The 23125-nt window shown below is 43.7% G+C and overlaps 1 protein-coding gene across 1 annotated transcript in view; it reads left to right on the top strand.

Moving 5' to 3' along the window:
* MYOM2 (myomesin 2) overlaps positions 1 to 23125 on the top strand; it is a 251758-nt gene that overhangs the window by 169780 nt on the left and 58853 nt on the right. The window contains exons 28-31 of the mRNA XM_073589183.1: positions 8311 to 8378; positions 9942 to 10055; positions 12607 to 12694; positions 15999 to 16037. Of these exons, the coding sequence (XP_073445284.1) occupies positions 8311 to 8378; positions 9942 to 10055; positions 12607 to 12694; positions 15999 to 16037 (309 nt within the window). The remainder of the gene's footprint in view (positions 1 to 8310; positions 8379 to 9941; positions 10056 to 12606; positions 12695 to 15998; positions 16038 to 23125) is intronic.

Here is a 23125-nt window from a genome sequence, read left to right as displayed (position 1 = left end):
ATTTATTTTTCAATTTTTAAAATGACCAATAATATCACATACAATACCACTGCACCATGTCCAGATCACATATTACCACCACAGTGGCCTATAATACCACATACAAGGAACAAATACTGCGACACCAGGACCAGACCACATATTACTACCATAGTGACCGAATAATCTATAATAATAAATGCCCTAAGCAGCTTCCGGTTGTAACAACGTCCGTCCAGTTGTAACCGGTGACGTCACCGCACACCTCTTTCCATGTTAACCCTCAACACACCACTGCTCCTCAACACACACACCTCTCACCTTTCACCATCTCCACTCACATCCACTCACTCTTTCACTCCACATATGACCCCTTCTCTCACTCCATCTCTCATACTCATGCCGTCATCGCCGCTGATCCACGACCCTGACATCTTCCGCCGGCGCCATCCTGGATCCAGACGTCCTCCACGCCGGCGACATGTTCTTGCGGCGACGCCATCTTGAGTATCGTGAAATCCTGCGATACTCAAGATGGCGTCGCCGCAAGAGCATGTCGCCAGCGTGGATGCCGTCGGGATCCAAAATGGCGTCGGCGAAATATCGCGGGATTTCGCATATCCCAATATGCCCCAGTGTTCAGCATTCTGCCCCAGCATTCAACACTCTGCCCCCAGCGTCCAGCATTCTACCCCCAGCGTCCAGCATTCTACCCCCAGCATCCATCATTCTGCCCCAACATTCAGCGTTCTACCCCCAGCAACCAGCATTCTGCCCCCAGCGTCCAGCACTCTGCCCCCAGCGTCCAGCATTCTACCCAAGCATCCAGCATTCTGGCCCAACATTCAGCATTCTTCCCCCAGCATCCAGCATTCTGCCCCAGCGTCCAGCATTCTGCCTCATGTCTGCATTCTGCCCCCGTGTCTAGCATTCTGCCCCCAGCATCCAGCATTCTGCCCCCAGCATCCAGCATTCTGCCCCAGCGTTCAGCATTCTGCCCCCAGCATCCAGCATTCTGCCCCCAGCATCCAGCATTCTACCCCCAACGTCCAGCATTCTGCTTCAACATTCAGCATTCTACCCCCAGCGTCCAGCATTCTACCCCAGCGTCCAGCATTCTACCCCAGCATCCAGCATTGTACCCCAGCATCCAGCATTCTGCCCCAGCATCCAGCATTCTATCCCCAGCATCCAGCATTCTGCCCCAACATTCAGCATTCTGCCCCCAGCATCCAGCATTCTGCCCCAGCGTCCAGCATTCTGCCCCATGTCTGCATTATGCTCCAGTCTCCAGCATTCTGCCCCCGTGTCTAGCATTCTGCCCCAGCATCCAGCATTCTGCCCCCAGCATCCAGCATTCTGCCTCCAGGGTCCAGCATTCAGCCCCAGCGTTCAGCATTCTGCCTCCAGCATCCAGCATTCTACCCCCCCAGCATCCAGCATTCTACCCCCAGCGTCCAGCATTCTGCCTCCAGGGTCCAGAATTCTGCCCCAGCGTCCAGCATTCTGCCCCAGCGTTCAGCATTCTGCCCCCAGCATCCAGCATTCTACCCCCAGCATCCAGCATTCTGCCCCAGTGTTCAGCATTCTTCCCCCAGCGTCCAGCACTCTGCCCCCAGCATCCAGCACTCTGCCCCAAGCATCCAGCATTCTGCCCCAGCGTCCAGCATTCTGCCCCAGCGTCCAGCATTCTACCCCCAGCATCCAGAATTCTACCCACAGCGTCCAGCATTCTGCCCCAACATTCAGCATTCTGCCCCCAGCGTCCAGCATTCTACCCCCAGTGTCCAGCATTCTGCCCCAGCATCCAGCATTCTGCCCCAGTGTCCAGCATTCTGCCCCAGTGTTCAGCATTCTGCCCCCAGCGTGCAACACTCTGCCCCCAGCATCCAGCATTCTGCCCCAACATTCAGCATTCTGCCCCCAGCGTCCAGCATTCTGCCCCAGCGTCCAGTATTTTGCCCCAGCATCCATCATTCTAACCCCAGCTTCCAGAATTCTACCTCCAGCATTCTGCCCCAACATTCAGCATTCTGCCTCCAGCATTCTACCCCAACGTCCAGCATTCTGCCCCAGTGTTCAGCATTCTGCCCCCAGCATCCAGCACTCTGCCCCAGTGTCCAGCATTCTGCCCCAACATTCAGCATTCTGCCCCCAGCATCCAGCATTTTGCCCCAGCTTTCAGCATTCTGCCCCAGTGATCAGCATTCTGCCCCCAGCGTCCAGCATTCTGCCCCAGCATCCAGCATTCTGTCTCCAGGGTCCAGCATTCTGCCTCCAGCATCCAGCATTCTACCCCCCGCATCCAGCATTCTACCCCCAGCGTCCAGCATTCTGCCCCAACATTCAGCATTCTGCCCCCAGCATCCAGCATTCTACCCCCAGTGTCCAGTATTCTGCTCCAGTGTTCAGCATTCTGCCTCCAGCGTCCAACACTCTGCCCCAAGTGTCCAGCATTCTGCCCCCAGCGTCCAGCATTCTGCCCCAGTGTTCAGCATTCTGCCCCCAGCATCCAGCACTCTGCCCCAGCATCCAGCATTCTGCCCCCATCATCCAGCATTCTGCCCCCATCATCCAGCATTCTTCCCCAGCGTCCAGCATTCTGCCCTCGTGTCCAACATTCTGCCCCCATGTCTAGCATTCTGCCCCAGCATCCAGCATTCTGCCCCCAGCGTCCAGCATTCTGCCTCAGCTTTCCGCATTCTGCCCCAGCGTTTAGCATTCTGCCCCCAGCATCCAGCATTCTACCCCCAGCATCCAGCATTCTGCCTCCAGGATCCAGCATTCTGCCCCAGCATCCAGCATTCTGTCTCCAGGGTCCAGCATTCTGCCTCCAGCATCCAGCATTCTACCCCCAGCATCCAGCATTCTACCCCCAGCGTCCAGCATTCTGCCCCAACATTCAGTATTCTGCCCCCAGCATCCAGCATTCTACTCCCAGTGTCCAGCATTCTGCTCCACTGTTCAGCATTCTGCCTCCAGCATCCAGCACTCTGCCCCAAGTGTCCAGCATTCTGCCCCAACATTCAGCATTCTGCCCCCAGCGCCCAACATTCTGCCCCACTGTCCAGCATTCTGCACCAGCATCCATCATTCTACACCCAGCATCCAGAATTCTACCCCCATCGTCCACCTTTCTGCCCCAACATTCAGCAATCTGCCCCAGGGTCCAGCATTCTACCCCCAACGTCCAGCATTCTGCCCCAGTGTTCAGCATTCTGCCCCTAGCGTCCAGCACTCGGCCCCCAGTGTCCAGCATTCTGTCCCAACATTCAGCATTCTGCCCCCAGCATCCAGCATTCTGCCCCAGCGTTCAGCATTCTGCCCCCAGCATCCAGCATTCTACCCCCAGCGTCCAGCATGCTACCCCCAGCGTCCAGCATTCTGCCCCAACATTCAGCATTCTGCCCCCTGCGTCCAGCATTCTACCCCCAGCGTCCAGCATTCTGCCCCAACATTCAGCATTCTGCCCCGAGCATCAAGCATTCTACCCCCAGCATCCAGCATTCTACCCCCAGCATCCAGCATTCTGCCCCAACATTCAGAATTCTGCCCCCAGCATCCAGCATTCTACCCCCAGCATCCACCACTCTGCCCCAGCATTCAGCATACTGCCCCCAGCATCCAGCATTCTGCCCCAGAGTTCAGCATTCTGCCCCCAGCATCCAGCACTCTTCCCCTAGCATCCAGTATTCTGCCCCGGGCCCCCTAGATTGCCGCTCTAAAAAAAAAAAGCAAAAAACAAGTTCTTACCTTGCCGCATTCCAGCGGCGAGGCTCCATCCCTCCATTCTGCTGAAGCGCGCACTTGCCGGCGACTGACAGTGACGTCAGACGCCGGCAATGTGTGTGATGCGGCTGACGTCAGCTGCCAGCCTCCGATTGGCTGGCGGCTGTTAACCATTGACGTGCGGGCCGGTGGGCCCGCATGTTAATAGCGTTCACCTGCCGCAGCATCGCTAAGGGCCCCATTTACCTGCCAGTAGGGGCCCGGTGAGCAAAGGAGACTGGGCCCGATGCGGGCCCCCTCTGCCCACCGGGTCCCATACGCTAGTCAGGGCAGTAATGCCCTGATGGCGGCCCTGAGATTTTGGACTGCAAAGCACCCATTTAATGTTCTTGCACAAAAGCCCTCTCCTGACTGTGTCCTCTTCTGGTGTTTAGTATTGCAGTTCAGCTCTAATCACTTAAACAGATATCAGCAGCAATATGAGATACAGACTATGAGCAGAAATGGCTTTGTTTCTGAAAAAGATGTCAGATCCATTCCACTTTTGGACAATCGAATTAACATTAAATATGAGCTATAAGGGTACCCTTTAATGACCCAAAGATCTACCAATAAATGTAAAAAAGTATGAAACAAATGTCAAAATGTCTATGATTTTAGTTGCTGTTTTCACTAAGGCCACGTTCACATGTTCAGTATTTGGTCAGTATTTACATTAGTATTTGTAAGCCAACACCAGGAGTGGGTGAAAAATGCAGAGGTAGTGAATATATCTTTGACGGGATGTGTGACAGAGCAGACAGGGACAGCAGATCAATGAACAGTTTAAAAGACCTTTATTGGGACTGGGAGAATATTCCACCAAACAAAGATATGATTCCTTAGAGTCTGCAATGTGGCAGCAATAAAACAAACAAATTTGGGGGTGCCATTCAATTATCTGACGAAAGGAAAAATCAACAACAGTCGTTAGACTAGTTCCTCAAATTCAGAAGGGTAGGTAAGACATCACAATACCATGTGGCAACTGATCCTCAATCTCCAATAGTCCATAAACGGGCCCCAGGACCTGGCCGCAGCAGCAGATCCTCGACCTTCACAAGACACAGCATCAACTATCAAACCAAACTTGTGGCTTAATGTTTTACCTCTCTTTGGATCAGCCCCTTGGTTGGGCAGAGCTATTCACACCCCACCCCTTTAAATATTTGCTACAGATAGCTCAAAGGATGAAGAAGGTTACAGAAGCCCAGTCTCCAGCCTGTCTGCAGGATTGTTTATTAGGGAGGCCCCTTGCACGGAAGGACAAAGACACACATTCCCCCACCAGATTCAGGGCAGAAAATGCTTAAGTAGGCCTGATTGCAGTTAGGTCCATAAAAACTGGTTGGCGGTAACAATCAGTTACAATGTTTCTATTATACTTTTCCTCCGATTGTTCCACTCCTGATTTTGGCTTACAGATACTGAGATAAAACACTGGCCAAATACTGAACATGTGACCATGGCCCAAAAGAAACACGTGCACCACTTCTGAGTTTTTCACCACTCCTGGTTTTGGCTTCCAGATACTGATTGAAAATACTGACCAAATACTGAAAGTGTGAACATGGCCTAATAGTCACAAACTGAAAGGTCATCTCACAACCTCTTCTGCGTGAAATTTTAGCAGGTGCTGCCATGCAATCATATAATGACAAGTTGGCATTAGAAAGATCTAGAAAATAAATGGACCACGGCATTGTAGTAATTTTTCATGCACAGCATCGATTCACCTCACTGTGCAGAGATCAACATCAAGCCCTATCCATTTGAATTAATATTATTTATAGCACCCCTTTCTGGTTTTGGAGTCACTTGTCCCACAGCTGCCGTTTGTTTAAAAAAACGACTGGGTTTAACTCACCCTTCCCAGGTCCAGAGCGGAGGTTTTGCCACTGTTATTGCTTGCAGCATTGATATCACACAGTGCTGCAGACAGTCAGTGAGCTTGGTGACTTTGAGTGGCTATGCTATCAACTGAGCTGAATTATTGTCTGCAGCGCTATTAATGTAACATCAGTAACATCAGTAACAGACACCGAGAGCAGCGGCAGTGATTCAGCTCTAGACATGGGGAGGGTGAGAAAAGTACAGTTTCTTTTTTTTTAAAGCAATTGCAGCTGGGGATGAAGGTTTTTTTTTAAACCCCTTTAATTTGAGGGCACTATACATGTGAAAACAATGTTTACAATAGATAATGATCAATTAGCAATACATAAACTACGAAAAGTATAACTAAACATGGCTAAGGGAGTGACTAAAGGCCCCGTCTCACTAAGCGATCTCAGTAGCGAGATCGCTGCTGAGTCACAACTTTTGTGACGTAACAGCGATCTCACCAGCGAGATCGCTGTGTGTGACAGCGATCAGCGAGCGGCCCCCCTGCCGGTATCGCTGATCGCTGCAAGAAACCTCTGGACATTTCTTTGGTCGCTGGTCTCCCGCTGGCCAGCACGCATCGCTGTGTTTGACAGGCGGGAGACCAGCGATCAGGTGTAAAAAATAATAAAAAAAATAAAAAATATAGTTATTCTCACCTTCCGATGTCCCGTTCAGCCATCCTGCCGCTCTCCACGCTCCGGTCCCAGTGATCCTTTGCACGAATGACCACGAGACTTTGTTATCCCTCGAGACCGTGACATCTCACGGTCATTCGTGCAAAGGATCACTGGGACCGGAGCGTGGAGAGAGGCAGGATGGCTGAACGCGACATCGGAAGGTGAGAATAACTATATTTTTTAGTTTGATTCTATTTTTTACAGGGATGGCAAGCGATGCCGGGCGCTCGGCATCGCTGTGCTGATCGCTGGTGAAGCTGTCTGTGTGACAGCTCACCAGCGATCACATAGCGACTTACTAGCGATCCTGACACCTTGATATCGGTGTCGGGATTGCTGGTAAGTCGCTTAGTGTGACGGGGCCTTGAGAGGTACAGTGGAAGAGAGGACCCTGGAAGAAAAGTCATGCAATCTACAGAGGTAGCGGAGGGAGAGAGGTGAGGGTGGGAACTACTGATACGGCAGTGTAATGACAGCAGGGTTATTGCGGGTTGTAAGCTTTGTTGAAGAGGTGGATTTTCATGATGGAAAGGTTTCAAAGTTGGAAGAGAGTGTGATTGGTTGTGGCCATTAATTTCAGAGTATGGGGAAAGCACAAGAGAAATCCTGGATATTATGGTGTAAGAAACACAAAAGAGGGAAGTAGAGAATAACTTCTTGGTAGAATTGGAGATTACATGAGGGCAGTATCGAGGGATTAGGTCAGAGATGTATGAAGTGGACTGGTTATGGATGGTCTTGTTAATAGTGGACACTGAATTCTCTGGGTAATGGGGAGCCAGTGAAGGAATTGGTAGAGGAGTAATGAGAGGAGTGGTGGAGTATCTGGGCAGCAGAGTTAAAGATGGATTGGATGAATAGCGTAAGAGTGCAAGGTACAAGGTCACAGTTTTAGATGTGGCAATATTCTAGTTGAGAGATAATAAGGTCATGCAGTTACATTTTTCTTGGTTGAAAATTGAAAAAAAGAGCAGATTCTGGAAATGGTTTTGAGTTGGATGCTGCAAGAGGCAGAAAAGGCTTGAATGTTTGGTTTGAAGGACAAGGAATAAGGCCATGCTGCAATTTCCCGAACATATGTTGCCAAGGGCATAATAGTGTAGATAAAACCAGTGAAAGGTGTGTAGCACTGCACAAGAGCTATGGCTACTTCACTTTCAGGTTCTGTGGGTTCCAAAACAGTTTTTCCTTTTCTTCTGTGACGCTATCAAAATTATGCCATCTGCTAATAAAAATGCACATTTTCCCTTGAACTAACTGGGACTTTTATGTGGACGCGGGCAACTTTTGATGTTTCAGTGTCAGAGGAGAAAAAGTAAAAGTTCACAGAAACATTCTGTGGTATGCATCCAGTTGGTTGAATGGAAAATTTGCATCTTTATTTTTTGGGTGCATAACTTTGGAATGGAGGGGCTCAAAGGAAAAAAGAAATGTTACAGAATCATTGGACTAACGCCAAATCCAGAGAAATTGCCTTTTTAAGTCAGAGTACTTCTAATTTCTACACTGTGAAAACATACTGATAAGTTATTAGACTTCTATGTGATGTGTCATACTGTGTGTCTGAAATATGTAAACTGGATGTTAAGTCCCACCGGGGACAATAACTGGTTACAATATGTATAGCACCATATAAGCAATAAGAGATAAAGTACGGTATATAATAGCTACATTCTTTTACAGAAAACAGAAAAACCCATATAAAAGACTTGGATATGGGAATACTTGGATTTAGTAGAGAATGATTATTTCAATTTAATATTGTTTTAATGTCCTAGGAGAATAGTTATCTCAGCTATTCATTTGAAATCAATCCTCTTCCTATTATTAGGTGGTTTCATCATACACGACTCTATTCTCACTGTTTGTAGTACTCAGTAATCTCTATCTACTCCGAATTACTCCCTCAGCTCTTACCACTTATTGTAGAATACAATTAATGCAAATTATTATGAGCATACATCAAAAATATTCATATTAGATGTCTTTGTGTAATATGCAGGTCCTCATTTCTTGGAATACTTGTATTGGGATGTTACGGAGGAATGTGAAGTATTGCTTGTTTGCAAGGTACGTATCTATTAATTCATTCTCTACTAGGTAAAATTGTGCAATATGCTAATCATTGAATATACAGTTTGTCCATAAAGTCATGGTGCACTTTTGACCAGTCACAGGAAAGTATACCACAATCCCCGGATCTGACGCCCTTAGACTTTTACTTTTGGGTTATGTGAAGCAACATGTGTACATTGAACATATCAACGACATTAATCACTTAAAACTGAAAATCACAGACATTGTTCACTCTGTTACACCAGACGTCCTTACCCATGTGTGGCAAGAACTTCACTATCATTTGGATGTGTGAAGGGCAACAAATGGAGCCCACATCGAACTGCACTAAACAAGTATGATACTGGGAGAGTTTTTCTTTTATTTGGAGCAGATTTCACATTTCTATTGTATTTTGTTGCTTTCCAGTGACTGGTCAAAAGTGCACCATGACTTTACGGACACACTGTATAAGGAGCTGAGATATTCACTACCTCACCCCCCGCTACTCCACAGCACCTTCATCTGTGACCTCCTCTGGTCTCCTTACTTCTTTTTGTGCGAGATGCCACAGTTAATTTGTGGCCACTATCTGGCTACTAAACTATTTCTATAATGAAATTGATTACAGTTCTCATGCTGAAAGTCTGACACTTATTAAGGAATTCACAAGACTAAATATTCAGCTAAATGTTGCTGTGAGTATTTGTTGTTTTATGCATCAAAGATGTCCGGCTCTGGTGCATGGCTATGCAGGGTTGTTGGCCATACCGGTTACAAGAATAGCAGTAGAATTTGGTGTTTTGACTTATAAAAAACACCAACAGCATACTCAACCCTGTCCCATGCCATCAGAAAAGAAGGGATGCCTGATAGTTCCTAGTTAGCATGATGAGCTCAAAGCGACTCTTTATGTGATAAGATACATTGTAACCATACTCACATAAAAAGTGAAAGCAGCGGGGTGAGGCTATCCTCTCATGAAGGTACTTGAACATAAATAGCAGTGCTCCTTAACTTAATTGTCATCAGTGTGCTCAGAGACTAAATGAGATGTCCGTCCAAAATATTGGTTTAGTCCGTTACTTGCTCGGGCCATTTCCTTCTAACCTAAATATTAATACTATGTTATCCTCTTTGCTTGATGTCCACAAATATCTGATTGCACTCTGACCAATGTTATTCTATGTGGCAATGCACACGTGAGAAAAATCACTGCGTGCCTAAGTTTGATCCGATGTTCGGATTGCAGTCGGCCATGCAAGTCATCGAGTCTTTGGAAATCATTAAACTGCATTCGAATGACATCTGACAGAATGGAGAAAATGGAGACATTTTTTCTCCATCTTCTCCTCAACCGAGAGAATCGATTCACATTGTGATCGCACTCTGATCAGAGTTTGATCAGAGTGTGATTCGACCAGATTTTCTCGGTTGAGAGAATACACGGTCGTCTGCACCTAACCTTACAATTAGTAATACCAAAATGAATTAAATAAATGAATCATTTAAAGTTTGGCTGGAATTTAGTGTAATTGTACTTTTAGAAATTCATTATTAATGCAATTGCTTTTACAGGTAGCAAACACTAAGAAGGAAACAGTATTTAAGTGGTATAAAGCCGAAGTACCAGTTGAAGCTCTAGATGTCCCAGATCTGCAGCAAGGAGTGTGCATATTCCGCATTCCAAAGGTACATACTTGTATAATTTAATCCGCAGTAGGCTACACATTAAATGGTATATTAGCTAACGTTTTTACTTTAAGCGAATACATTTCTGGATATCCAGGATACCGAGATTTTGAAGAGCCCCAGATAAATGTAGAGGAGGTTGATCATGCGCAGTGGTGCTCCATTTATTCTAATGGCAGCTCTGACCGCTTTAATTTCTGATGCTCCCATTAATAGTGAATAGAATGGTAGTGCTTACGATTGACCACCGCTTTATTCACATGGGGTTTGAAGAGTTCCTGGGATCAATGATGGTCTAATCTGTCAGAACCCCAGCAATTCCAAAACTATACTCATCCTATGGTTAGGGGATGATTACCAAATTTGAGAACACCCCTCTAATTCCTTATAGACTAGATGAATTTTCATTTTTATGCCTTGTTTTTCCTTCTCCTCTTTTAAGAGCCATCATTTTTTTTTTCATTTTGTGTCTTCATAGCCACACATATGTTTTTTTTTTTTTTTTGCTGGATGAGTTATAGTTTTATTGTAGAATTACAATAATCATTTTACCATATAGTATACTGAATAAAGGGAAAATGTTCCAAATGCAGTAAAATATTACAAAAAAAGCAAAACAAAATTCTGACTGTTTTTTGGGGTTAAGTTTTTACTCAATTCTTTGTGTGGTAAACCAGGCGATTATGATCTTAGTAGCTAAAGTTAGAAGTTTGTAAAAAGAAATGTTTTATTAAGCATTTTTTTTAAACCTGCAACCTTTTTTATTTTTTCATTGGTCGAGCTTGTTTAATTTGGGTGATATTTTTCTTGGTCCCATTTTTAAGCGCATACGTTGTTTTTATTTTTTTTATAGTATTTTTTGAGGGAAGTTTGGTGAAAGAAATTCAGCAATTCTGGTGTTTTTTTTTTTCTTTTCACCATTCATCATATCGGTTAAATACGTTTATATTTTGCTAGATTGGACTTTTGCAGAAGTGGCAATATCATATGTTTTTTTTACATTTCTTTACTTTTGCATTGACTAATGGGGATGATTCAAACTTTGATTTAAAAGCCTTGTCAACATCCTCAGTTGAGGATCCCAAGATGACAAGCTCAGAAAAATAAGCCTATCTGATTTTGTATTTCTCTGTTGGGAGTTATTTATGCTATGAGTGTCAGTTCTGATGTGAATTGCAGCCCGATGAGCTCTTTGCAGCATGTTGTGATGATATATTGAATGTTTACCTTGAGATATTGGAAGCTTTACCAAAATTCTCGATGGCACAGCTTTAGAATTAATTCAATTTCATAAACTAGATTTATTTTTAAACAACTATCACATACAACCAGTAATGGAGGTCTGTAAGCACTTCATGACCGATCACATATAGGTATGTCATTGGTCGTGTCCCTTCCTTTGATGCGGGCTTCGGCGCTGAGCCCGCATCTTTCCCTGCACATGACAGCTGATCTGATCAGCTGATCCACCCATGACTGTTAACAAGTTAAATGCTGCTGTAAACCTCTGATCATGGCATTTAACAAGTGCTGGCCGGAAGTGCGTCACAAGACCTGCCCATCGATGGGTTGTTATGACAGCTGGGAGTCTGCAGAAGACCCCCATACCTGTAATTGTAAATTTCCTATGAACTCTGGCCTGTGGCTGGCATTCATAGGAGTTCATGATTTATGTAACACATACCAGGGCTGAAGCCCTAGTATGTGTAGCATAGATGATTGGATGATCACAGCTTCATTTGTCCTAAGGGGCCTATTGAAACAAGTAAAAAATAAAAAAATAAAGTTTTTAAAAATATTACAAAATAAAATAAACACAAAGTTCTCTTTTGCCCCATTCAAAATGAAACAATTAACCCCCCCCCACATATTTGGTATCACTTTGTTCATAAATATCGAATCTATAAAAATATAAAGTAAATTTATCTGATCGGTAAACAGAGTAACGAGAAAAAAAAATCAAAACGCCAGAATTATGTTTTTTTGGCTGCCATAACTTTGCAATAAAGTGCAATAATGGGAGATGAAAACATCAGATCTGCCCCCAAATGGTATTAATAAAAATGTCAGCTTGGGGTGCTAAAAATAAGCCCTCACCCAGCCCCAGATCCTGAAAAGTGGGGATGCTACTGGTCAAGGAAAATGGCAACTTTTTTTTTCTTACAAACTTTGGATTTTTTTTCACGATTTAAATAAAATGAACCTATACATGTTTGGTATTGATAGAAAAATCAAAAAGTTATGGCTCTAAGAAGCAAATAGCAAAAAATGAAAATAAAAAACCAAAAATCGCCCGGGAGTGAAGAGGTTAATGCAATATACCATTTTTTTTTTAAACCACCTGAAAAAAATGCCCACAAAGGCAACTGCTGTAAAGTGGTTTAAAGAAGAAAAAAACACAGGAAATACATTTTCACTGCAGTAAACCTCTGCGATATTCCACGTCTTAAGCATTTTCATGCTATTTTTTTGCCATTTTTTCAACATATTTATTTATTTTTTATTTAAATGTAAAAGTGTCCAAATATTCTATTCTATTTATTATTGATAGCTGACTAAGAAAGATCAAGCTGAATATAAAGCTACGCTGAAAGATGACAGAGGTCAAGATGTATCTACTCTTGATCTCTCTGGAAAAGGTAAGCAGACACATTTTTCTTTACTGCTAGAGATACTGCAACATTCTTAGGAAAAGAAAATAGCCAAGTGATGCTAAATAATCCTGACGGTAAAGGACAGAGATGAACTACTTAATTCTACCATGTATAATGCTCACCGTGGTCTATAGACTGTACATTGATTATGGCCAAATGCCCAAGCACACAAGGACACACCTTTGTCCAAGGACATCATTTACTCTCTTATTCATTAAATACACTGACACGGAAATAAAATAAACATATTGGCAGTGGTTATTCAGCTGGATTATTATTCACACACTGAAATTTAGCAAGTGTATTTGTATTAGGACTTTAGTATCTCTCGGATGGCCATCAATTTAGTGGTCGCATATAGATTAGGCTCGGACTAATGGCGCATTGTGAAGCATGCGCAACTTCCGCACCTGTGCAGTCATCACAGTCCCATTCTATATTATTACAAGGAATGAAGAAAAAAAGGTACTCCAGCATAGAAAAATATAAAGCTTCACCTTTAATTGAAAAAATTCATAAAAACAGGCACAATGCGGACAACATATAGATCCCAGAGAGCTACCAGCCGACGCATTTCGACACTCCGGTCTTAATCATGGTTAGTATAAGTTGTCAGACTGGAGGCTTAAAAACATTTTGTACAGCAAACAGGTGAAAAAGTCAGTGCTAATTATTAATTAAATCACAAGGTGAGTAGATTTAACTCTTTGTGAAAGCAGTTCAATAACATGCATGTGCCATATGAAATAAAAGCAATTTATCATGAAAAGAGAAAATAATACCATGGATGAGACAGACTCTTATTCCAATGCAAAGTCAAACTGATAAAAAAAATCAAACATGGAAAAAGCACATTAAGAAAAATATTTTCTTTTCTTTATGATTTTTTTTCCGTGCTTGAATATGCATTGGAATAAGAGTCTGTCTCATCCTGACAACTTATGCTAACCATGATTAAGACTGGAGTGTCGAAACACATCGGTTGGTAGCTCTCTGGGATCTATATGTTGTGCACATTGTGCCTGTTTTTATGATTTTTTTTCCATTAAAGACAAAGTTTTATATTTTTCTACGCTGCAGTACCTTTTTTCTTCATTCTTTGAAACTTGCATGACCAAGCCCAGGTGGCTCCGTGCGTGGAACTCATTCTTGGAAAGAGACTGCAAATAGTGAGCTGACTTCTCCTGTTCCCCATTCCCATTTTTTCATATATTCTATAATATTAAGCCATTCAATAATATTGAGCCGCTCAATATGCAGCTGGAAGCAGCAGCGATACAAATGATTGACCTGCCGCAGTACAGTAATCTGCTTTTATTGCGGACTCAACGATTGTGCCTGCTGCAAGACCAGAGACAGTAAATTGACATGTACCACAGACCCTATTCTTGTCAAACAGTGATGTCTTTTAGGAGATTTTATGAGGCTGAAGTTAAAAGATCATTTTGAGCTTGAATGGTTTGCTCTGAAAGGACAAAACCACCATTATTCATTGCATGGCTATGGCGTTGGCTACTAAAATTCCAGATGATCTGCTGGTAGAAGCAAGAGAAGATATAGGTGATCACACATGAAATACTACAGAGCTGTCAATCGAATAGGTGAATACACGGTCACATTAAGGCTGAGTTCACACGTGGCGTTTTATTCGCGTTTCCGCAGCGGTTTTAACCGCGCGATTTTGCCGCGAAAACGCGAAAAATAAGCATCCCATGCATTCCTATGGGATTCCGCAATGCTGTGCTAATGCTGCGGTTTTTACCGTGGCGGAATCGCTTCGCGGTAAAAAACGCAGCATGCTCATTAATTTGCGGAATCGCGGCGATCCCGCACCTATAGGAATGCATTGTTCCGCTTACTTCCCGCATGTGGCTGTGCCCACCATGCGAAAAGTAAGCAGAACAATTGCGGATGGTACCCACGGTCCGGAGGAGAGGAGACTGTCCTCCGGGCTTTGGGTACCATATCCCTGTAAAAAATAGAATTTAAAATAAAAAATATTGTTATTCTTACCTTCCGACGTCACGCGCAGCCTTCCCACCTCTCTCCACACTCCCGTTCCCAGTAAGCCTTTGCGAAAATGCTCGCGATGACGTCCCTTCGAGAGAGAACTGACGTAATCGCGGGCATTTTCGCAAAGGATTACTGGGAACGGATGCGCGGGATGTCGGAGGGTGAGAATAACACCGTTTTTTTTTTTTTTTTTTACATTCTATCTTTTACTACTGATGCCGCATAGGCAGCCTCAGTAGTAAAAAGTTGGGCACACTTGTCAAACACTATGTTTGACGAGTGTGACCAACCTGTCAATCAGTTCTCCAAGCGATGCTACAGATCGCTTGGAGAACGCTAGCATTTTGCAAGCTAAATACGCTTGCAAAATGCTAGTTTTTCCGCAGGAAAATCGCGGGAATTTAAAATGCGATTTTCCCGCGGACTGGAATTCCGGAATTCTCGCGGTAAGTTCCGCGAGAGTTCCGGTACGTGTGCACTTAGCCTTAGTCCTCCAGAGCAGAAGATGATTTTTCCAGCACTGTCCAACAAAACGGTGTCCTGAGCTACAGATTTATTATAGCTGTAATGACTTAATTGACCATTCGGTATGGAAAGTGGTTGTCTTCTTGCAGATTAGCTTTCAAAGCCAAAAGTTCTTGTGCATGTACCAGCTTATCCATACAACTAGTAATTTATATTTCTGAATCCCTGGGACAATGGCAAAATAAAAAAATAAATTAAAAAAAAGTGAGCATTTAAAATTGCACACACCAGATACATATTTACTAGTACACATACAGTACATACCACGGGTGCACTTTTTCCAGAATTTTGTTGAAAACTTCATAGCTGATCTCAGGAAACTTTATCAGACCACGCATCATGTCACTTCCTATAAAAATATTAATTTATGTATTTCTATCTAGTGTTCAATTTCCAGCTTAACTGTTTTTGCAGCACTGTAATAACCATCCAGTCTATGAAAAATTATCTTTTTGTTGACATTTACCTGACTAAACATTTTTCTTGAAACAGCAATTAGGGTTTTGCTGTGCAAACAAAGTCCAATAAGAAATCTTGCACTTTTTTCTTACAAATTCATTGAGGAAGATTAATGCATGACTTTTTTTTGCATGTCATGTCATCACATGCTTGACTAAAGCAGAAATGTTCCTCCTGTAGATATGCAATATTTCTTACTAATGGTTATTTTTATTCTGTATCTCATTGTAAAATGGAATATATTATATTTGTTCTCACTTGTATGTGATAGAATGTTTTCTTTTATTACTAGTTTATGAAGATATTGTCCTAGGAATGAGCAAAGTCAGCGGTAAGTTTATCTTTTCTTTATTCATTATAAGAGTTTCACATCTTAAGAAATGGAATAAACTTTTATGAATTCTGGGGAAAATGTATCACATGTTTTGCACCTGTTTTTAGTGCATTTTGCTAATTTTTAGATACAGTACATTTGTGTAGCATTTTTGACCAATTTTGTCAGTAATTGCTATTCTCAACTCGTCAAAAAATACGGGAGTCTGGTATCTTCCTTGTTTTAGCCTTATACATAACTTGCAAATATTTTAACATGTCATAACAAAAATTTGTCTACCTACTTCAGCAAGTAGAGATGAGCGGACACCTGGATATTCGGGTTTGGACGAACAGTTAAAAAAAAGTTCGGGGGCCCAAACATCCAGTGTTTGCCAAGCTGTTATGTGCATGACATCGCGGCAAACACCACTTCTGATCAGAGGTAAAATCATCAACATCAGTCAGAAAGCAGTGGATCTCATGCTGTCAAAAGACAGAGTGAGCGTGCAGTTGTGATATAGGAATAAAGTTTACCTCCAGTCACTGATGTCAGCTGATGGGACAACTGCTCCTATCAGCCGATGCCTGCTACCACTAATAACAGTTAGAGCAGGAGCTGCTGGTGGGAGTATTCATCAGGCAGTGCCTGAGCTGTGAATAAATAATTTAAAAAAAAGCCGACGTGGGTTCCCTGTTTTGGTTCCCTGGTGTTCGGTACGGTCGCTGTACTGTTATGAGTTCATTTTCCCCTTCACCATTGAGGTCTGATGAACTCCCTCTTCTGGTGAAGGAAGGTAGTGAGGCTGATTACCAAGCACCTGAGCTGGGAGAGGATGACTGGGCGACGGGGATCTCTGACTGGATATAAGGCAGCCGACGCCGTTCTGCCTCGCTGGTGATTTCTCTGTGGAATTCTAGGAGACCAGTCTGATTCCTGCTCCTCAAAAGCTAAGTTTTCTGCTTTGCCTTTTTGCATTTGTGTCTTGGTTTTAGTTTGCCTTGCTTTTCTGGATTCTGCCATTCCCTGCTGGGGTGAGCTGAATTCCTTTTTGTCGCTTTGCTCTGTCTTCAGAAAATACCTGAGTACTGACATAGTCTTTTTGAAGCCTAGCGTCTTCAGGGCCTTTTTCCCTGTCAGTCTGTTGGCTCTTATTTTGATAGGGTTTTTCACGGATTGCAGACAGCAGCTTTCCTATCCTGTCCTATCTAGTTAGCTTGGGCCCCATCATTTGCTCAGTCTATCTTTCTATCTGTGTTAGTGTTTTTTCTTCTTGCTTCACCGTCATTATATGTTGGGGGCTGCCTATTGCTTTGGGGTCTGCTCTGGGGCAGTTTAGATTTCCCTTTCTGTCTTTAGGCTAGGCAGTTCTCCGGCTGTGATCAAGGGGTCTAGGGCATCGTAGGAACCCCCCACAGCTACTGCTAGTTGTTGTTGATAGGTTCAGGGGTCTGCAATCCGATAGCTGCCAACTTCTCTGGTTTTCTGGACTTAGCTAGCATTTCTGTTTTTGCCTCCTACGGTGACTCATTCATAACAGAATCATTAGCCATTCAGGTTGAACGGCGTTTAATACTCCAGAGGGACATTTTGAGTACTGTTATGAGTTCATTTTCCCCTTCACCAGTGAGGTCTGATGAACTCCCTCTTCTGGTGAAGGAAGGTAGTGAGGCTGATTACCAAGCACCTGAGCTGGGAGAGGATGACTGGGCGACGGGGATCTCTGACTGGATATAAGGCAGCCGACGCCCTTCTGCCTCGCTGGTGATTTATCTGTGGAATTCTAGGAGCTTCTTTGCTGATTCTCCTGTGGTGACCAAGCCTGCTACCATCTTAGGCGGAGGGGTAGTTCTTTCTGCCATCTCGCCGGATTTGAGACGTGCTCTGGAAGAGTTCCAGGAGGACAAACCTGAGCGTTGTCCCAGTGGAAAGATGTAATTTCCTGACCAGTGGAAGAAGAGAGTGATGTCTGAAGTTCATTGCTCTGCATTGGCTGGTCATCCAGGTACTTTTTGGTACTAGAGATCAGGTGAGTCGGTCTTTTTGGTGGCTCGCCTTGTCTCGTGATGTCAGGAATTTTGTGCAGTCCTGTGGGACTTTCTCCCGGTCTAAACCTTGTTCTCGCTCTAGTGGGCTGTTGATGCCTTTGCCGGTTCCCAGGAGGCCATGGACCCATATTTCAATGGATTTCATCTCTGATATGCCTGTCTCTCAGAGAATGACTGTTATTTGGGTGATTTGTGATAGGTTCTCTAAGATGGTTCATCTTGTACCACTCCCTAAGTTGCCATCTTCCTCTGAGTTGGTGCCCCTGTTTTTGCAACAGGTGGTTCGCTTGCACGGGATTCCTGAGAACTTTGTATCTGACAGAGGAGTTCAGTTTGTGTCTAGATTTTGGAGGACTTTCTGTTCCAAGCTGGGAATTCAGTTGTCCTTCTCCTCTGCTTTTCACCCTCAGACCAATGGGCAGACGGAGAGAACAAACCAGACCTTGGAGTCGTATTTGAGATGTTTTATTTCCGCTGATCAGGATGATTGGGTTTCATTTTTGCCCTTGGCCGAATTTGCTTTAAATAATAGAGCTAGTTCTGCCACTTTGATGTCACCTTTTTTTTGTAACTTTGGGTTTCATCCTCGATTTTCTTCAGGGCAGGTGGAGCCTTCTGCCTGCCCAGGTGTTGACACAGTGGTGGAAAGAATGCACCAGATCTGGGACCAAGTGGTGGATAAGTTATCTCTCTCCCAGGAAAAAGCCCAGCGGTTTTCCAACAGACATAGGACCATTGGTCCCCAGTTTAAGGTGGGTGATATGGTTTGGTTATCATCAAAAAATATCGCTATGAAGGTGGCTTCTCCTAAGTTTAAGCCTAGATTTATTGGACCTTACAAGATTTTGGAGATTATTAATCCGGTCTCTTTTCGTTTGGCTCTTCCTGTTACATTTAAAATCCATAATGTGTTTCATAAGTCTTTGTTGAAAAGGTTTGTTGAACCAGTAGTTCCTGGGGTGGCACCTCCGGACCCTGTATTGGTTGAAGGTAACATGGAATATGAGGTAGAGAAGATACTGGATTCCCGTCTGGCTAGACGGAGACTCCAGTATTTGGTTAAGTGGAAGGGTTATGGTCAGGAGGATAATTCCTGGGTCTCTGCCTCTGATATTCATGCCAAAAGATTGGTGCGTGCCTTTCATCGGGCTCACCCTGGTCGCCATGGTGGCGTGGATGAGGGTTCGGTGACCCCTCCTCAAGGGGGAGGTACTGTTATGAGTTCATTTTCCCCTTCACCATTGAGGTCTGATGAACTCCCTCTTCTGGTGAAGGAAGGTAGTGAGGCTGATTACCAAGCACCTGAGCTGGGAGAGGATGACTGGGCGACGGGATCTCTGACTGGATATAAGGCAGCGACGCCCTTCTGCCTCGCTGGTGATTTCTCTGTGGAATTCTAGGAGACCAGTCTGATTCCTGCTCCTCAAAAGCTAAGTTTTCTGCTTTGCCTTTTTGCATTTGTGTCTTGGTTTTAGTTTGCCTTGCTTTTCTGGATTCTGCCATTCCCTGCTGGGGTGAGCTGAATTCCTTTTTGTCGCTTTGCTCTGTCTTCAGAAAATACCTGAGTACTGACATAGTCTTTTTGAAGCCTAGCGTCTTCAGGGCCTTTTTCCCTGTCAGTCTGTTGGCTCTTATTTTGATAGGGTTTTTCGCGGATTGCAGACAGCAGCTTTCCTATCCTGTCCTATCTAGTTAGCTTGGGCCCCATCATTTGCTCAGTCTATCTTTCTATCTGTGTTAGTGTTTTTTCTTCTTGCTTCACCGTCATTATATGTTGGGGGCTGCCTATTGCTTTGGGGTCTGCTCTGGGGAAGTTTAGATTTCCCTTTCTGTCTTTAGGCTAGGCAGTTCTCCGGCTGTGATCGAGGGGTCTAGGGCATCATAGGGACCCCCACGGCTACTGCTAGTTGTTGTTGATAGGTTCAGGGGTCTGCAATCCGATAGCTGCCAACTTCTCTGGTTTTCTGGACTTAGCTAGCATTTCTGTTTTTGCCTCCTACGGTGACTCATTCATAACACTGAACTTTACTGTTCGGGTTCTCCTATCTCTATCAGTAAGTACTCTAGACAGAAGTATAATATCTAAAGACACAAATAAATGTATCAAACCTGGTGGGACACCATAAATTTAGCGCCAATAAGGGCAACACAGTTCCAGTTCCTGCAGAATAGCATAGAGAGTGGAGGGACCACATGTCATACAGCACAGCATTTAGCACTTTATCTCCTAGCACAAGTGAGTCACCTGATGATTATGCTTGAATGAAACACATTGGGACACCATTTAATGGAGAGTGCATTGCTTGTTTAGCACAGGAGTAGTGGTGGACTGCCCTTGTCAGGGCGGGATACTTGGTGATAGGTTACTGCTAGCCCCATAGGGACTGACAGGGTATTGTCCGTCCCAAGAACCGCCTGATGATCAATCTGTGATACAAGATTTACTCCCCTCTGATTTGGTGAGAAAGTTCCTTTTATTATATTCTCACAACTGATTAATATGTATTCATTAATTACTATTAGTGGTGATGCCTTGCTACCATAGATGTCATATCACTCTGTTTACATGCCGACAGGGTCATACTGCTGTGTTTTCGGTGACGAGGCTCAATCCACTTGAGTACAGGTTTTTTTTGCCTCATGACAGTAGATCTTGCACTTATACAGATTCTGCCCCAGTTACTGCAGGAAGAATCTTTTTTTTATCCTAGGGGAGGTGGTTACCCTTGGTTGATATTTTTTGAGCACAACCGACTGTCAGTCAACCCCCTCTTAACTTCAGAGGTGGCACTTTTCTTGTTTGTACAATTTTAATGGGTATATTAAAAGTTATATTTTAATTTTCACTTTATACTTTATATTACATATTCTTTTCAGTGAGATCTACACAATTATCTTTTTGCTGGTGGGCAATACCCCTATCATTGCTTTCTTCGTCCAATACAGTTACAAGCAAAACTGACTTCAAAAGTTCAACCCTTTGAGCATAAAATAACAAACGCCATGAGAACACAATGATATTTGTTAACAGATATTAGGTTTCAGTCACACTGCATTTATATTACTAGCTGAACCTTAGAAAGGCAATTGCACATCAGCTTCCATAGAACTGAGTATTATATGGTTGCAATACCTTTATTGCCCAGATGCACAAACTGCTGCATTATATCAAACAGTAAAAAAAAAGAGAAACCCATGACTAGGCACAGATGGACGCCTATGGTCAATGATTGATGAACAAAAGCCTATTGATCTATTTAGAGTGTGTGCTACTGTGGGTACGGAATGTATTCAGACCCCACCACGACAAGGCATTCTCATATGGGGCAGTCCTACTCTACGTTTTTTATATTCGCTGTGCCATTACGGCCTCCTAAATGTATTAAAAGCAAAACCAATTATTATTATTAAATGCAAACTGTACCTGAAGCGTTTCTGAATCACTCCCATGGAGCCATTAAAGGCAAGTGCAGATAAAGGTTGACTAGGTCTGGAAATAGACATATCAGGTTTAACCCCCACATTGCCTGACCAGAACCACAGATGAAGGGTGATACAGGCCCAGACACAGGTGCACAATCAAACAGAGCCTGGGACAGGGCAGGGCTGCTGTGTGTGTGCACAGCAGCCTAGATCAATCACAATGAACACAGAAAGAATGGCAAACATAACCCAGCACGCACAGTTACAGTGGTGGTCAGCCACAAACCAATATCAAATAAAAAAAGGGGAGAAACCAGTGCTGCTTGTGGTCAGAACGCCAAACTTAAAGTGCATATGCACATATTGATTTCTAACTGTATTTCAAAATGAGACATTTAGCAAAAAATTTATCAATATTTTGAGCCACTCCGCCATGCCAAGGCATTCGCATATGGGGCAGTCCTGCACTTATATTACTAGCTGACACAAACCTTAGAAAGGCAATTGCACATAAGCTTCCATAGAACTGAGTATTATATGGTTGCAATACCTTTAGTGTAGAGTACTGCTGCATTATATCAAACAGTAAACAAAAGAGAAACCCATGACTAGGCACAGATGGACTCCTATGGTCAATGATTGATGAACAAAAGCCTATTGATCCATTTAAAGTGTGTGCTACTGTGGGTGCGGAAAGTTTTCAGACCCCTTTACATTTTTCACTCTTTGTTTCATTGCAGCCATTTGGTAAATTCAAAAAGTTCCTTTTTTTCTCATTAATGTATACTCTGCACCCCATCTTGACTGAAAAAAAACAGAAATGTAGAAATTTTTGCAAATTTATTAAAAGAGAAAAACTGAAATATCACATGGCATAAGTATTCAGACCCTTTGCTCAGACACTCATATTTAAATCACATGCTGTCCATTTCCATGTCATTTTCCTTGAGATGGTTCTACTCCTTCATTGGAGTCCAGCTGTGTTTAATTAAACTTATAGGTCTTGATTTGGAAAGGCACATACTTGTCTATATAAGACTTCACAGCTCACAGCGCATGTCAGACCAAATGAGAATCATGAGGTCAAAGGAACTGGTCAAGGAACTCAGATACAGAATTGTGGTAAGGCTCAAATCTGGCCAAGGTTACAAAATTTCTGCAGTACTCAAGGTTCCTAAGAGCACAGTAGCCTCAATAATCCTTAACCCCTTCCCGACCTTTGAAGCCACGTAGGCGTCATGAAAAGTCGTGCCAATACGACCCCTGACGCCTATGTGGTGTCATGAATTGATTGCCCTCCTGCGGGTTGGGTGACCGGGGTCATAGAATCATAGAATCATAGAATCGTAGAGTTGGAAGGGACCTCCTGGGCCATCTGGTCCAACCCCCTGCTCAAAGCAGGATTCGCTAAATCATCCCAATCAGATGTCTGTCCAGCCTCTCTTTGAAGACTTCCATTGAAGGAGAACTCACCACTTCTCGTGGCAGCCTGTTCCACTCATTGATCACTCTAACTTTCAAAAAAGTTTTTTCTAATATCTAATCTGTGTCTCCTCCCATTCAGTTTCATCCCATTGCTTCTAGTCTTTCCTTGTGCAAATGAGAATAAAGTTGATCCTTCTACAATGTGACAGC

This window comes from Dendrobates tinctorius, unplaced genomic scaffold (assembly GCF_039654945.1).
Source record: "Dendrobates tinctorius isolate UK_male_01 unplaced genomic scaffold, ASM3965494v1 ptg000107l, whole genome shotgun sequence".
NCBI classification, from domain to species: Eukaryota; Metazoa; Chordata; class Amphibia; order Anura; family Dendrobatidae; genus Dendrobates; species Dendrobates tinctorius.
This window is presented reverse-complemented; position numbering and strand designations above follow the sequence as displayed.